The sequence below is a fragment of the Carcharhinus amblyrhynchos genome, chromosome 1, assembly GCF_965287045.1.
Source record: "Carcharhinus amblyrhynchos chromosome 1, sCarAmb.v2.hapA, whole genome shotgun sequence".
Lineage (NCBI taxonomy): Eukaryota > Metazoa > Chordata > Chondrichthyes > Carcharhiniformes > Carcharhinidae > Carcharhinus > Carcharhinus amblyrhynchos.
Window position 1 is genome coordinate 132596562 of NC_137324.1, and position 12169 is coordinate 132608730.

Sequence of the window (12169 nt, forward strand, 5' to 3'; positions counted from 1 at the left end):
GGGCACAGAATTGGGCTGGGTAGTCGTTCCGGCACTGCGGGTGCAGTTTGGGAACAAAATGCATCTGATCCATGTGTACACGCTTTTGTTGCAAGTCACGCCAGATGCTATATTTGTCAAGTGTTAGGTTGCATACAACAAAGTCCAATCAGAAGCATGTAGAGCAGGCAGGTTATGATGCCAATCACTGTGCATTGCCAATTTGATTTCATTTGATTTTATTATTGTTACAAGTATTAACATACAGTGAACAGTATTGTTTCTTGTGCGCTCTACAGACAAAATATACCGTTCATAGAGAAGGAAACAAGAGTGCAGAATGTAGTGTTACAGTCATAGCAAGTGTGTAGAAAAAGATCAACTTAATGCAAGGTAAGTGCATTCAAAAGTCTGACAGCAGCAGAGAAGAAGCTGTTCTTGAGTCAGTTAGTACATGACCTCAGACTTTTGTATCTTTTTTCCGACAGAAGAAGGTGGAAGAGAGAATATCCGGGGTGCGTGAGGTCTTTAATTATGCTGGCTGCTTTGCCAAGGCAGAGGGAAATGTAGACAGAATCAATGGATGGGAGGCTGGTTGCATGATGGATTGGGCTACATTCATGACCTTTTGTAGTTCCTTGTGATGTTGGGCAGAGCAGGAGCCATACCAAACTGCGATATAACCAGAAAGAATGCTTTCTGTGGTGCATCTGTAAAAACTGGTGAGAGTCGTAGCTGACATGCTAAATTTCCTTTGACTCCTGAGAAAGTAGAGGTTGTTAGTGCTCAAATTTGAGACCAATGCTGCACTTTTGGTACTGAACACAGCTGCTTGTGGTTCCTCTTTGTATGCCTAAACATGCATTATGAGCAGGAAGCCCTCCCCCCTCATTAGTGCTAATTCAAGGAATTATTATCTGTTTGATGGCCAGCTGCTGATAGTGGTAATTAGCATGATTTTACAAGTGTTTGCTGCTCTTCATTGTTGTTTCAAGTTACAAAAGTCTACAGCAAATAGTATTTTCAATGCTGAAAGATTTTTTTTGACTTCAAGGCTTCTACACATCATTTGCTGCTGGGCATGAGTGCACTAATCAGTCTCCCTTTAGAATAAGAGGTATATCTTTTAGCTTTATCAATTAAATTAAAGATAAATAGAAACGTTTAATTGGGGAAGAGTTAGGAGGAAGAAACTTAAACAGTGGATGATTTGGCTTGAGCTTTTGGTAGGGCCAGAATGTCCATTGTCATTTCAGTAAGGAATTTGGAGTATTTCTGTAATTCCCAGATCAAAAAAGCTAAAACCATATTGGTCGAACCAGAAAATCTTAAGAAGAGAGTCATTAGAGAGATAAATTGGTCACGTGGGTCACAGAATCACTGTCATACACTACAGAAAAAACCCTTCAGTCTGCACCAACAGTAACTTTCACTAAAGGCACACCAATCCCATTTTCCTGCATTTGTCCATTATCCTTGAATGTCATGATATTCCAAATCTGAGGTTATTTTGAAAGGTAAAGATAATTTGTTTACATTGGTGTTTGGAACATCCAAAGTACACTGCATGGGCAGTGGAAAATTAGGGAAGTTCCTTTTTATGTCTGTGTTTACCCTCTCAGGAGCAGACAGTCAGTTTGGGAAAAGACCAACAGAGTTGCAGCTCGTTGAGCTGAGGGAACAAAGAAGCTTAATGCTAGGCCTGCACCTTTAGCAGAGAAGATATTAACTTTATTGATCACTGTGCAGTGGTAACTTGAGCTCAGTTTGGAGGCTAAGTACGTGAGACAAAAGAAGATGGAAGATTTGCCTAGCTTGGGCCTAGTGGCAGAAAGCTACATTATCTTCATAGAAAGCAAGCAGTTAGCTTGGCAATGACACACTATGAAAAGAGGGTAGATCAATCTTTATATGCTGAAAACCAGGATAAGGAGTGTAGAGCCTATTAGAAGCTGGAGCGTTCTTGATTTTTAAATCCAGTAGTACAAAGGCAATGAATCCTAAGCTTGAGCTGTAAAGTCCAGAATGGTGAGGTTTTGAAGAAAAGTAGGAGGATCGCTTAGCCAAAAGCTAATCAAAGGCACTGCTTGAATTTCACATCTGAGTAAAGCTGGAACACTGAGAAGAAAGTGAAGTAAATTCTAGAGGGCAGTTTGAGGAGGGCAACACAGGCAAATATTTTTCATAAATTCACCAAGCATGTCTATCATGTAATGGCCATTAACCTACTTCTGCTAGATGCTCATTTTAAGTCCTCATCTGAGCCCTCTGAAGCAGAACTCATTGTTATTGTTTTCTTCTGAAGTGGCAGTTACAGGCCACTCATGCCTAGTTGCTCAGATTGCACACATTGGCACCCTCTGACCAAGTAGCTGAGAGTCTGAATTGAATCAGTGTTTCTTCATCGTCATTGATATCTTGATCCTCCACAACCTAGCCAAGCTGCACTTCTTGACTGCTTGCAGGGAGAAAGTCACAAAGGTAATGTGAGGTGATGGGATGGGACATAGAGGAATGAAAAAGATACGAGATGCGTTGTCGAATGACAGGTGGGATCTGAGAAGGACGATTCAGTTTGATTATATCCATGCTTCCTTTGTGGCGGTATACAGGCAGGCCTATCTTTCCCTGGTTAGTTCATGTTACCTTCATTTGTGTATCATCTTGTCTTGCTGAATAGATGAAAATACCATGCCATGTAATCTGTTTGGCTGATATGGGTATCCTAGTTGAATAACTGGCAGGGTATGCCAGCTGTAATTTGTGGATATAAGGCTTACAGCATTGCTAAGTATATGAGGCTTCAATGAAGCTTATCAATGTTGGATACGTCTTGATTGATATTGTTGGTAGATGCATCTCTGGGTTATGGTGAGAAGTATCTGACGTCGATCATACAATTGGCAAGGTATGGCATTTGTAGATATATTTATTAGCGTTAACTACTCATGAGATATCATTAATTGTCTTAAGACATTGTAACCAAGTCCTTGGGACTTGACTCATGGTCCTGACCTCAATGGCTATATACTTCCAAAGCCTTTTCAGTGTGTGTTTCAAGGACCTTCTGACCCCTGTGGCTACATGATGTTTCACCATAATTTCCACCACCATCATGGCCTCCAGTGCAGCATCTGGAAACTCTGAAACCTGCCATTGCCCATATTGTACTATCCTTCATTTTTTCCAATGCAGATTCAGCTCTTGAATGGCTGTCAATACTTTGCATCTCATGAGCTTTAATCATTGCAATTTGGATTTATAGTAAGTGTTGAGAAGTACAACTTTGGACCCCCTGCAGATTTGTGAACAGTGTGCTTGCCACTTGCTGTGTACAGCCATCATTCTAATAAATAGGTATCACGTAGTTGGCAGGCTGTTTGCATTCCAATAATTGGATGCGTATTAATCATGAAACATGATTCGTGTGTCTGTTTTTGGGGCTATCCAAATTGATCCATTCCTAACGTCTAATGATAGTTAATAACTTTCTATGTCATTAAACATTTAACTTGTTATTGCTTAGGAGAAACTTGAAAGTTTTGCCTTTTTCCTCCATAAGATCATGAATGGAGTAATAACTGATGAGCTGTTGTTTGTGTTGACACAGACCAGCCCTGGACATGTCTCAAGAGGATTGTCAGCAAGATATAGTGATTCAAATTCTTCTGATTATCTTCAGCTAATGTGAATCATGCATGTGTTGTAAATGTTTGAAAATGATGCGGGCTTTCAATGAAACAGATAGTAACAGTGTGATCCTATTCCTACGTCCCTTCTGGCTTGAAGTGCCTGATTGTGAGAGTTAAAAGTAAATAATAAAATGTTATTCCTGTTTTTCCTTGACAGTCTCTGTGTGCCCAGTACTCAGCAGAAAGACGTGAAGAAGAAAAGATGTGTGACCACCTAATAAGAGCTGCTAAGTACCGAGATCATGTGACATCCACTCAGTTGGTACAGAAGATTACCAACATTTTGACAGACAGGCATGGTGCTTGGGGAAGCTCTTCACTCAGGTAAATCCACTGCTTTAAACTTCTAGTTTGGTTCAGAATGAGGTCATTCCAAGAATTTGCATCAGCTTAAGCTTCAGTGAGTATATCTTAAAATACAATATTAGAAGTTATTAGCCTTAAACATTGGAGATGTAAGTATGTTTAGTCTGTTGCTAACTCTTGATACATCTATCCAGCTCAATGTGCTGAAATATGACCTCAAGGTTATATAGAATACACTAGATGCAGTTGCACTGAGATTGTGAGGGGAAAAACAAATAACAAAGCATTTATCAGAAAACTACAATCACTACTTGTTCTGTTCTCATGACTGTGATCAGCTGTGTGTTGAGAGAATATTGTATTTATATTAAATGCCCTTTTTTTTTTGTCAAGACAAGTGCACAGTAAGCCAGTAGCACAGATTTATTACTTGATTAGGTATTCATAGTGATTGACTATGGACGACGTCTTCATTAAGATCATGTTTCAAAATCATCGGACTAATAGTGGTGCTCCCTCTAATGTACCTGCCAACTAAATATTAATTAATTGAATTTAAAACTTAGTTGATGTGCGCTGTGTTTGAATTTACATGTTAGCTTTTGGTTAAATTACATTTAAACCCAGAATTCCTTTTTAAAGAAAATGAAGAATGAAGGCTTGAACAATAAACCTCTGACTTAATTATATTTGATTAAATGCGAAAGCAAGGAAAAACTGAGTTTATTGAAAAAACAATATGACTATGTGTTTTGGATTTTTTTTCCAATTCTTGAGCTCTTGGATCCCATGGATGTTTTATTTATATTGTTTACCGTCAAATAGTTGTTCACCTCAACTGATTAGAAATTGATTTTGAAAAGTTGAACCTAATAATGCATGATGTAAACAGTTGGAGGAAAAAAAAGCAAAAACATTCCTCAAAGTAAGGCAACAACTGCTTATAATTCTGGATAAACCCAGAAGGTCTGGCAGCATCTGTGGAGAGAGGTCCATTATTTACTTTTTAAAAACATTCCATATGTTCTGGGAAAAAAATGGCCAGGGATTTTAGGATGGTGGGGTTTCCTAACCCGCCATCTGAATAGTTGATGGAAACACACCCTGCCGACACTGTCTGCACTGCTGTAATTTCACACTGCCCTGAGCATTTATTGGCTGAAGGTGTGACTTCTGCTTCTTACCCAGGAGAAAGTTCCTCCTTAGAGAGCTCTTGCCAATCTGATTGGCCGGCAGCTGAAATGGCCAGGACTAAAACTCCATACAATCCCCATAGCTAAATCCAGGGATCTGAAGAGGAGATATGTTTTGGAGGTCTCAAGTTGGGGAGCATTGAGATGGCGTAGCGAGGTTGGTACTGAACAGTGGAAGTTTGGGTCTTGGGAGAGGGGAATGGTGGGGTGGGTGGAGAGGAGATCTTGCAGTTTCTAGACCTCAGGGTGGGTCCAGAAATTCAGATCCAAGGCCTGAATTTCCTTGTTTTTGGGCTTCACTGGTGCCTGCAAACTCAACTCCTACCTTGGCCTACAAACCCATAGGCAGTGCTTTGGACTAACCCAATAACTTTTTGATTCGATTTATTAATGTCATGTGTTGGGATACAGTACAAATTGTTTCTTGTGAGCTGTTACAGACAAAACATCTGTTCATAAGAATAATATCTGTTCAGAGTACATGGGGAAGAAGGAAAGAGTAGGATACAAAATGTAGTGTTGTAGTTGCCGATGGGGTAAAGAGAAAGACCAACTCAATGTGTGATGGGATCATTCAAAAGGTAGCAGCAGGGAAGAAGTTGGTCTTGAGTGTTCTATATCTTTTTCCCGATGGAATTAGGTGGATGATACCATGTCCGGGATGCTCGGGGTCCTTTTGCTGGCTGCTTTCCTGAGGCAGTGGGAAGTGTAGATGTCATCAGTGGATGGGAGGCTGCTTTGCATGATGGAGTGGCTACATTCACAACTCTTTGTAGCTTCTGGCTGTCTTGGTCAAATTTTAGTTGAAAGGGGGAATGCGTGACATTGAAGGAGAATGGAAAAGGGATAAATGACTATTGCAGAGACAAAGCTATGCAACAAAGGAGGGGCAGAATTGATTATAGTGAAGGGTAGTGGAAATGATCAGAAGTGGGGAGAGGGAAGAGGTTGAAAGTGGCACTTTTCATGGGAAATAGAATGCAAGGGAGAATGTCAGCATGAACTTGGGTGTATAGAGTACCAGCACAAACTGAGAAAACAACAATTAGCATTTATAAAGCACCTTTTAACACAATTAAAACATCTCAAGATACTTCACAGAAGTTTGACACTAAGCCACATGAGGAGATAGTAGCTTGGTCAAAGAGAGAGATTTTAAGGTGCACCTTAAAAAAATAAAGGTAGGTTGGAAGTTTAGGGAAGAAATTCTAGAGCTCTGGGATATAGCAACCGAAGGCACAGAAATCAGTGGTGGAGAAATTCAAACTGGGTTAGAGGTCAGAATAAGAGAAGCATAGATATCTCCAAGGACTGTGGGACATGGATAGATCAGAGGTAGGATGGAGCAAGGCCACGGAAGAATTTGAAAACCAGAGTAAGAATTTTAAGATCGATAAGCACCAGGGTGATAGGTCAACAAGACTTGGTGCAACTGAGGATACAAGCAGCAAAGCTCTGGAAGACCTGAAGTTTACGAAGGATATGATGTTGGAGACTCGCCAAGAGTCATTTCTAGAGGTAACAAAGATTTGGCTGGGGTTTTCAGCAATAGTCAAGCTGAGACAGGGTGGACCTTGGGTGATGTTATGGCATTGGTAATAGGTGGCTTTGGTGATAATGTGGATATATAGTCAGAAATCCACTTCAGGATAAAATATGACATCAAGTTTGCAAACAGCCTGACTGAGCCTCCATTATGTGGTGATGCCGATGTTGGACTGGGGTAAGCTCACTAAGAAGTCTCACAACACCAGATTAAAGTCTTGCTGCGGCTATATAGGGCATTGGTGAGGCCGCAGCTGGAGTACTGTGTGCAGTTTTGGGCGCCGTACTTACGCAAGGATATTTTGGCCTTGGAGGGAGTGCAGAGGAGGTTTACTAGGCTGATGCTGGAGTTGAGGGGGTTGAGCTATGAGGAGAGGCTGAATAAACTAGGCTTGTACTCGTTAGAGTTTAGAAGAATGAGGGGAGATCTCATTGAGATGTATAAGATGATGAATGGGATGGATAGGATAGAGGTGGGGAGACTCTTCCCGCTCAGAAAGGACAGTAGGACTAGGGGGCACAGCCTCAAGATAAAGAGGGGGGGCGGTTTAGAACGGAGTTGAGGAGGAACTTCTTCACTCAAAGGGTGGTGAATCTCTGGAATTCTCTGCCCGTTGAAGTGGTGGAGGCTGCCTCGCTAAATATTTTTAAGACGCGGGTTGATGGGTTTTTGATAAGCGAGGGGATTAAGGGGAGAGGGCGGGAATGTGGAACTGAGCCACGACAGATCAGCCATGATCTTATTGAATGGTGGGGCAGGCTCGAAGGGCTAGATGGCCTACTCCTGCTCCTATTTCTTAAGTTCTTATGTAACAGGTTTATTTGGCAGCACAAGCTTTTGGAGCTGTGCTCCTCCATTGGAAAAGTATAAAGCTTTTTTAAAAAAAAGTCCAAAGACTTTGGTAACTAGGGAACGGTGTTTATTTTGGGGACCCAATACAATGGGTTGGTGTCCCCAGTATATAATTGGAGAATATTTCTGTTCATCTAGTACTAGATGTTGGACAAATTCAGCAGAAATGGAGGAATCAAGAGATGTGATGGTGAGATGGAAGTGAATATAATCAGCAGCAAATATGCCCATGAAGATTGTTGGGTTTGTAATGTTAGAGTCCCTTTAAGCAAGCTTTTTTAATAAAACATGCTCATAACCTTGGATGATGTCATTGATGGAAGGAAAAAAGAAAACTGTGCTGGTCAGGTGGTGGGTTTTTTTTTGGTTTAGTTTTGGCTGCAGTGTTAAAAGCACAGATGAAAGAAAACTCTCTTTCTGTTTATTTTTTGAAAGTTTTACCAGTTACCTGAAAGAGAGGCTTGTTGCCATGCTGCAGTAAAGAATCTATTTTTTCTGTTTTGGGGAGCTGAAGAATACGTACTGCTCTGAGTTTTCAAGATCATTTGAAATCAACATTCAGCCTGGGGAACTGGATTCCAGTACCATGTGAGCTTCAGCCAGTGCAGTGATAAGTCTGCTTAAAGTGTTATGTTTATTAGATTTTGGTTTTAATTGGAACACATTAAAGATATTCATTAAGAGTTACACATTATGGTGTTTTGCTTCTTGTTTGTATTTGATAAAAGTTGTCGCTAATTTTATTACCATACATGTTAACTATAGTCTTAAATAAACTTCCTTTGATAAATGCTCCCTAATGGGTAACTTGAATTATACCTGACGTGAAACATCCCATGCTTATCCTAGCTCTAAATTCAAGATGCAAAACTGATGGTTCAGACAAGCTTCATAAAACACTTTGAAGTCTCTAACCTGAACATAATAATTGGGGACTCAGCAGGATTAAAATCTATGTTTGTTGATTTTGGGATTATTGAATTCAAAGACAGTGAGTGATGAGCATATATCAGTGTTTTCTTTTCGGGTGTTGTATTCAAGTTTAAATAGGCATTTCCTATCATGCCTTGTGGAATAATGGCTCTTTCGGAGGCTAAGGAGTTCCTGGGGATGGAGAAAGTCACACAAGATACCTTCAAAAGGTGACTAAAACAACTTTTGAAGCTGGCAAAAACATTGCCTTAGAGTGCATGGAAAGGAGAAATAATTGTGGCGAAAGTGCAGCATTTAAAATTGCTAGAAACACAGTCAGACTCATTGGAAATGGCTGGAATTCAATTACCAATGAAACAGCTTGAACATGAAAAAGAGTTAAAGCTACTTCAATTTGAAATAAAGGAAAGAGAAAGGGTAGTGAAATAAAACTAAAGGATAGTCCTAGCAGAACAATGAGCCAAAGAAAGAGATGCAATTGCAGCAGAGAAAAGGAGGAACAGCAAGCAAAAAAAATTGAAGAAATTGGAATTGCAACAAAAAAAGTAATTGAAAGTGGCTGAATTGCAAGAAAGGGAAAGGACAGCCCTAGCAGAACAGAAAGACAAAGAGAGAGAACATCAAAAACTGGAAAAACAATTTGAACATGAAATGTTAGAAGTGCAAATGCATAAAACTGCGAGGTTAGCAGCAGAAATGGCAGCTGATTATGAATTAGTTCATAAATCAAAATTTAGTTTCCGATATCAGTTTCAGCCTGTGATGGATAGAAACTGGGGAAAAGAGAAAAACCCAGATGGGAGATAGTAAAGACAGTGTACCTCAGCTTAAAAAGGAAATATAGGAAAGTGGAAGAGAAATGAAAAACTCAGATGTTTTCACTGTAATAAAGTAGACATGTAAAGTCACAGTGTTGGTGGTTTAGGAAAAGCACTGGGAAGACTGACGTGATAAAACAGGATAAGCCAGTGGGGTTTGTTAAAGTGGTAACTGAAAACCCAGTTGAAGTGAAAGAGATGCAAAAGAATGTACAGCATGATCAGGAGTTGATTGATAAGATGGTGACAGAACTGTTTAATGAATTTACTTGTGTGGAGAATGTTTACTCATGTACCAGGAAGAGGAGTTGGTAAAGGAGTTAAAGTTTTAAGAGATATGGGAGCAAGTCAATTTTTATTGGTAAGAGGTGAGGAGTTACGTAGTTTGAGAAGAAAGTTGTCAGAAAAGATGGTAATATGTGGAATTCAGGGTGTGAATAGTGGTGTTCCATTATATAAGGTGAGGTTGGAGAGTCCAGTGAAGAGTGGTGAAGTGGTAGTAGGAGTAATAGAGAAATTATCTTCTTCAGGAATACAGTTTATTTTGGGTAATGGTATAGTTGGATCATAGGTGGGAGTGGTGCCTACTGTCGTTGAAAAGCCAGTGGAGAATCAAACAATTGAGTTGTTGAAGGACACACATTGTGGGATTTTTCCTAATTGTATAGGAACAAGGTCACAAAGTCACAGGTTAAGATAAGAGAAATCAAAGAATGAAGATGAGAAAGTTGAAATTCAATTATCAGAAACAATTTTTGATCAGATGGTTGGAAAAGAACAAGAATAGGTGGAGGACGAGGTGGATATTTTTAGTTTTGGAAAGTTAGCAGAGTTACGACAGAAGAATATAGAAGTAAAATAGTTGTATCAGAAGGCATACATGGAAGAGGAATTTGAGTGTATACCAGAATGTTGTTACCTTAAAAATGATGTCTTAATGAGGAAATAGAGACCTTTACATATGCGGATGAAAAGTGGGCAGAAGTTCAAGTGGTATTGCTGGTGGGATATAGAAGGTAGGTATTGTGAGTAGCATATGAGGTACCAGGAGGAAATCATTTGGGAGTAAGGAAAATTCAAGCTAAAATATAAAAACATGTCTGTTGGCCTGGATTGCATAAAGATGTAGTTAAATTTTGTCAGTCACGTCATAGGGGATCCTCAAACAGTGATGAAACCAGCACCCTTAATACCATTCCAGCATTTGAGGAACCTTTTACAAGAATCTTAATTGTGTAGGAACCCCCCACCCGCCCCAAAATGAAAAGTGGGAATCAATATCTATTCCCTCTGAGTTATAACCATTAAACCTCCTCCTTCTGCTCTCCTTCCCTATTGGTTTGCAGAGACAGTTCCATTACATAATATTACAGCTAAAAGGGTTGTGAAGGAGTTACTTCAATTTCTTTACTAGATATGAACTGCCCACAGAAATACGATTAGACCAAGGATCAAATGTTACATTAAAGTTATTCAAGGAGGTTATGGATAGCTTAGGAATAAAACAATTTCATTCCACCACGTACCATCCAGAACCACAGGGAGAATTAGGGTGATGTCTTTTTGTCAAGATTATCCAGAAGACTGGGATAAAGGAATTCTATTTGTACTCTTTGCAATTAGGAATACACCCAATGAGTCAACCAAATTCAGTCCATTTGAATTGATTTTTGGTCATGAGAAAAGAGGACCGCTTAAATTGATTATGGAGAAATTGGTGAGTATGTGTTCAGAGACAGCATTATTGGACTATGTGTCAAATTTTAGGGAAAGGTTATATAGAGCAGGTGAATTGTCGAGACAACATTTAAAAATAGCACAGCGGGTGATGAAACAAGAAGTGAATAAGCAATCAAAGATTCATAGTTTAGCTAGTGGGGACAAAGTCTTAGTACTGCTACCACTGGTAGGTGAACTTTCAAATGCAAGGTTTAGTGGGCCTTATCAAATTGAAAGAAAATTGAGTGAGGTGAATTATTTGATAAGATAAAAGGAAAACTCAGTGTGTCATGTGAATATGCTTAAAAGATATTTTGATAGGAAAGGAGAGCAGAAGGACGAGGTTTAATGGTTATAACTCGGGGAAGAACCGATTGCAGATGACTCTGAATTTGACATTCCTCAAACTAAATTGGATAATGAGGACATTATTAAAAATTGGGATAAGTTACCTTCCAGAGGAAAATTGAACTGACCTGAAAGAGTTGTTAATATCACATGGACAAGTATGTGAGAATAAGTTGGGAAGTACTAAGATAATTGGGAGTGAGATACTTTTAGAAAATGCTGCTCCAATTAAACAAAATCCTTGCAAACATGACTTCAAGTTGGCACAGGCTCAGGTGGAAAAGCTGATAACTACTCAGTCTGAGATGCAGCAACTAAAAGCCTTGAGCAAGCACGCAGAACTGGTAAAGGTGGAGAAGGAGAACAAGTTAATGGACAATGATGTGAACAAAGAAAGTGAGCAGGTGTGGAGAGAGTTAAAAGTCACATTGGCTGTTTTGGAACATGTTCCTGAACTGTTTGACTTGTCTGAACACAAATTTCAGGACCATCAAAAACAGATCATCATCTGTGCAAAGTGTGGATGAATCAATAGTCATGTGTGATCTCAAAAAGGAGATTGAGGAGTGGAGGTATCGTACTAATGTGGATGAAAGGAAAGGACAACAACATGGAATCAGACTGTTTGCCAAACTTGTACCTTCATTTAAAATGAACTGCTGGCATAATGATTCTGTACAGTGAGTAGAGATGTGGATACCTAGTGAAACAGCACTGTACACAACTAGTGTTTGCAGCAGTCTCTCTGCCACAGTGTTATGTGGAACCATAGACAAAATGGGT

At 39.6% G+C, this 12169-nt stretch overlaps 1 protein-coding gene across 1 annotated transcript in view; it reads left to right on the forward strand.

The window, feature by feature from the left end:
* lrba (LPS-responsive vesicle trafficking, beach and anchor containing) overlaps positions 1-12169 on the forward strand; it is an 888619-nt gene that overhangs the window by 360001 nt on the left and 516449 nt on the right. Inside the window, exon 36 of the mRNA XM_080192970.1 lies at positions 3829-3995. Coding sequence (XP_080049096.1) covers positions 3829-3995 — 167 coding nt within the window. The remainder of the gene's footprint in view (positions 1-3828; positions 3996-12169) is intronic.